We start from the raw sequence: 4,202 nt of genomic DNA on the forward strand, positions 1-4,202 counted from the left end.
CAGGGAAGTGCTGCCGCCCTGCCCAGGTGCTTAAAATAACGGCGAAGGGCACCGCACCTGGCGCAGGGTGGTGATTTTTTCTCCTTTAATATACAGCTAGAACGAAAAAAATCGCCGGTTACGAAAGAACGAAAATACATTAAAAAAAAAAAAAGTGGCGTTTGCCTTTTCTACTCCGAATTTCTTGCATTCTCGTCATGGGGAAAATTAGCTACCTTGAATTTCCATTTTTGTTAAAAAAAGATAAAGTTTATTTTTTTTCTTTTTTCCCTGTAATTTTTCAGTCACAAAAAAAAAATCTATATTTTGTCATCTAAGCATTTATTTTACTGAATCCAAAAAGACATGAAAAGGGAGAGGGGAGAACCACGTTCGTTTGTTTTAAACTAACGTATAGAAGTGATTTTTTTTTTTTGGACAACATATAATAAATATGATATAGCACTCAGCACTCGGTCTGTACAATTCTGTTCGCATTAGGGAGCATGCCACTTTTCAATAAGAAAAAAAAAAAAAAAAACGTCATGAGAAAAATCAGTGCAAAGTTCTCCGTTCCCCCGGTCTTCTCCGACGGGCGGGGGCGAGGCTCTCTCATCCCTCGGTCCTCTCCAGTGGGCAGGCTCTGCGGCGGGCTTCCTCGCCCTCTCTTCCTCCCCCTCCTTCCCTCTCTCTCTGTCTCCGAGCTCTAAGTCCTGTCTCGCAGGAGCCGAGGTCGGCGGGGCTCCCCGTGGCTCTGCCCGCGTTCCCCCGCGTGTGGTCGTTTCACTTACGGGCTCGGCTCGGGGTTCACGGTTCAAGAGTCCCTGCTCTGACTGATCGCCTCCTTCGGTGGCTGGTGGCTGCCTGCAGACGCTCCTGCCCCTCGGCTTCCCCTCGCTTCCTTCTCTGCGGTGCTGGGGCTTGTTTGGGGACGGGGAGGGGAAGGGCTCGTTGCGGGGACCGCGGTGCCGCTTCACCGAGGGTGCGGGGTGCCCGGCATGGGGTTGGCCAGGGGGTTGAGGGCCGGCTGCCCGCCGGGCCCCAGCCCGTGGATGAGCACCCGCGGCACCAGCGGCCGCTGGAGCTGGGGGTGCGGCGCGGGGGGAGTCCGGTACATGCTGCTGTACATGGCCGCGGCCGCCGCGGCCGCCGTCGTGCTGTCCATGCTGCCCAGCAGGCTTGGGTGGTAGAAATAGGGCGAGGGGAACATCCTCTGCAGGGCCGAGTAGTTCCCGGCCTCGGCCAGCAGCTCCAGTCCCACCGCCGTCTGCCGCTTCCACTTCGTCCTGCCGGGGGGAGCACAAGAGGTGGCTGCAGAGCGGGCGCCGCGACGGGGCCCCCGGCACGGCCCGACGAGCGCCGCCGGCTGCGGGCGGCCAGCCCCTTCCCCTCTCCGGCGCTGCCGGGACCCCGACGGGGCACTGCGGCCCTCGGTACCCGCACGGGGCCGGCCCCGGGCAGCCCCGGCCCCCGGTGCCCTGGCTCCCCCCGCGTACACACACGCACACGCGCGGAGGCTCCGGCCAAATTAATAAACATGGCGCCCCGGTTAGATTACAGCGCGCTGACACTAATGTTTTCCGACAGAATTAGGGTGGCTGCAACCGTATGTAATGAGACAGAAAATTATGGCAGCGGTGACAACTGGACGGACCCCCCGGCCGCCGGGGAGGGCGCGGGGCCGCGCACCGGGCTCCCGCAAAGAGGGCAAGACCGGCGGCGCCCCCCCCACCGCTCCCGTGGCCGGGCCGAGCTGAGCCGTGGGTGAGCCGCCGCCCCGTCGGGGCCCCCTTACCTGCGGTTCTGGTACCAGGTTTTCACCTGCGTGTCGGTGAGGTTGAGGGCGGCGGCCAGGTCCATGCGGTCCTGCACGCTCAGGTACTTCTGGCGTTCGAAGCTGCGCTCCAGCTGGTTGAGCTGGTGGTCGGAGAAGGCTGTCCTCGCCTTCCGCGGCTTCTTGGCCCGCACCGGCGGGCTGTCCCGGCTGCTCGTGATCTCCCGGTCGCCCTCCTCCTTTGTCCCTGCGAGCGAGCCGAGGAGCCGTGAGCGAGGGGCGACGGGACCCTGGAGCGACCCCCGCCCCTCCCCGGAGCCGTCCTCGGGCCCCGCTAACCCCTCCCCCGGGACTTCTCCGGGGCGTTTGGGGAAGGGGCGAATAAAGCGGGGGCGGCGGGATTTCCCCGCTCTATTTGTCAACGGCGAGAGTTTCGTTATTTTTTCGCCCTCCTCCCCCCCCCCGCCCCTAAAAGCTGGGAAATCGATATGTCAATCCACCCCTGCTTGTACCCGGGTTTCTAGCGCTCCTTGATCTTCCCTGCAGGAAGAACAATAATCTCTCTAATTGACCCACTGGGGAGGTTGGTGCACACAAAAATGGCCAGACCAGACTGTACATCTGTTTTGGGCACTCTTATGCTAATGCTAAAAAAGCAAAATGAGCGGCACACACCAGCGCCTCTCTGCTATTCAGCCTTGCAAAAATATGTGAATGGGGCAAAATTAGAAAAATGTGTCCCATCACCTCGCGGCTTGAAGTGCGCTTCCTGCGAAGCCAGCCTGCGGGAAGGAGAGGCTCCGCTCGCACAGAAGGAAAAAGATCTCCTCTCCGTGCCACTGTTTCTCACTCTTCCCCTTCCTTCCCCTTCCTTCTCCCCACGCACACATCGCTATTTTCATTTACAAACCCTGAGCTGCGGGGAGGCTTCCCCATGAGCCCGAAATCCATTAAAAAAAAAAAAAAAAAAAAAAAAAAAAGTAAGAGAAGACAGAGAAATAATCCTTCCTTGTCCCAGCGCAGCAAAAAAACGGGGGTTTTGGCAGAACACACAAAGCCCTGCGACCTTCTCTGCTTATCGCGGGCCGGTTCTTTTTGTTTGTTTGTTTAATTTAAACTTCTTTCGTTTATTTGGTATTGGGAAGGTGGTGGGATTTGTTGTGTTTGTTTCTCTTTATTTTTATTTCAGATCGAATGAACAAAGCCGAAAAGGATGAAGGCATTAAGTGCAGCGGGGCCGCTGTGCGTGGTTCTTAGAAAGCCGGGGAGGCATTTATGCGCGATTGCCTAAAAAATAAACACGCTCTCCTTCCAAACGCCATCGCACCCGTTCAGCCTAATTTCGTTAAAAACGAGCAAGTTAAAATAAAAATAAATAAATACAATTAAATTTAAAAAAAAAAAAAAAAAGACGGAGAAGACGAGGAGAAATTTTCTCTCGCCGGACAGAATAAAACGCGGTTGCATTATTTTTTACCCATTTAACAAACGACACACCGACGATCGCGACAAACCCGTGCAGAGCGGAGCCGGTGCTGCTCTCCCCCGGTTCCCCCCGGTTTCCTCCTCCCACCGGGCCGTACCGGCGGCGGAGTGGTGCCAGGTCGTACTCACCGTGGCATTTGATGTCGCCCTGCGTGTCGTCGCGCTTGTCGAGCTTGGCTTTGCTGTCCTCCTGCTCGAGTTTCGGCCTGAAGCTCTCCGGGGCCGCGCTGCCCTCCTGCTTGGGGGTGTGATGGGGAGAGGGGACGCTGGTGCTGTAAGGTGCGCACGCCGCCAGCGGTTTGCTGTCGCCCAAAATGTCCTTAATTAAAAAAGAGGAGGTGGAAGTCCTGGGGCCGGAGCTGGCCGAGCCCAGCTGGGGCGGCGGCGGCGGCTGCTGGGGAGACGGCTGCAAACTCGGCGGCGGCAGCGGCGGGTGCGGGCCGAGGTGGAGGTGGTGCGGCGGCGGCGGGAGGCTCTCCGCCACCCCCAGGTGCGGCTCGGGCTGCTCCATGCTCACCGAGATGGGCGACGAGGGCGCCGTGCCCACGGTGTCGATCTCCGAGCAGGGGGACGGCGTGGCCTGGCTCCTAAAATCCGCGGGCCGGCCGTCGCCGTGCGGCCGAAAGTCCCCGTTCATGACGCTGGGGCTGCCGCAGCTGCCCCCGGACAGAATGGTGTCTATCCCGAAGCTGGACCCGCTCGGCCCCTCCATGGCGGCCCGCTAGCGCCGCGCCCGCATCCCCGGGAGCTGCCCGCTCACCGGGCGGCGGGCCGCGGGGGAGCAGCGCACCTGCGGCGGCACTCGGGCGGGCGGCACTAGCGCGGCGCCCCCGCCGAGCGCCGCATCGCCACCGGGCCGGGCCGGGCCGAGCCGAGCCGGGCCGGGCCGAAGTTAGTTGGGAAGTTGCGGGCGGAGGCGCGGAGCGGGGCGGACTCCGGCCACTGCGGTGCGCCCGCCCGTGCC

The 4,202-nt window shown here is 60.2% G+C and overlaps 1 protein-coding gene across 1 annotated transcript; it reads right to left on the reverse strand.

Moving 5' to 3' along the window:
- Positions 1 to 298: 298 nt before the first annotated feature.
- On the reverse strand, positions 299 to 3,950 carry BARHL2 (BarH like homeobox 2; the record flags this gene model as incomplete). Its single annotated transcript, XM_082766279.1, has 3 exons — positions 299 to 1,265; positions 1,775 to 2,000; positions 3,368 to 3,950. 3 exons carry the CDS (start codon positions 3,948 to 3,950, stop codon positions 953 to 955), a joined length of 1,122 nt encoding a protein of 373 aa, XP_082622405.1. The 3' UTR covers positions 299 to 952.
- Positions 3,951 to 4,202: the final 252 nt, after the last annotated feature.

This window comes from Aythya marila (assembly GCF_965140915.1).
Source record: "Aythya marila genome assembly, chromosome: 8".
Lineage (NCBI taxonomy): Eukaryota > Metazoa > Chordata > Aves > Anseriformes > Anatidae > Aythya > Aythya marila.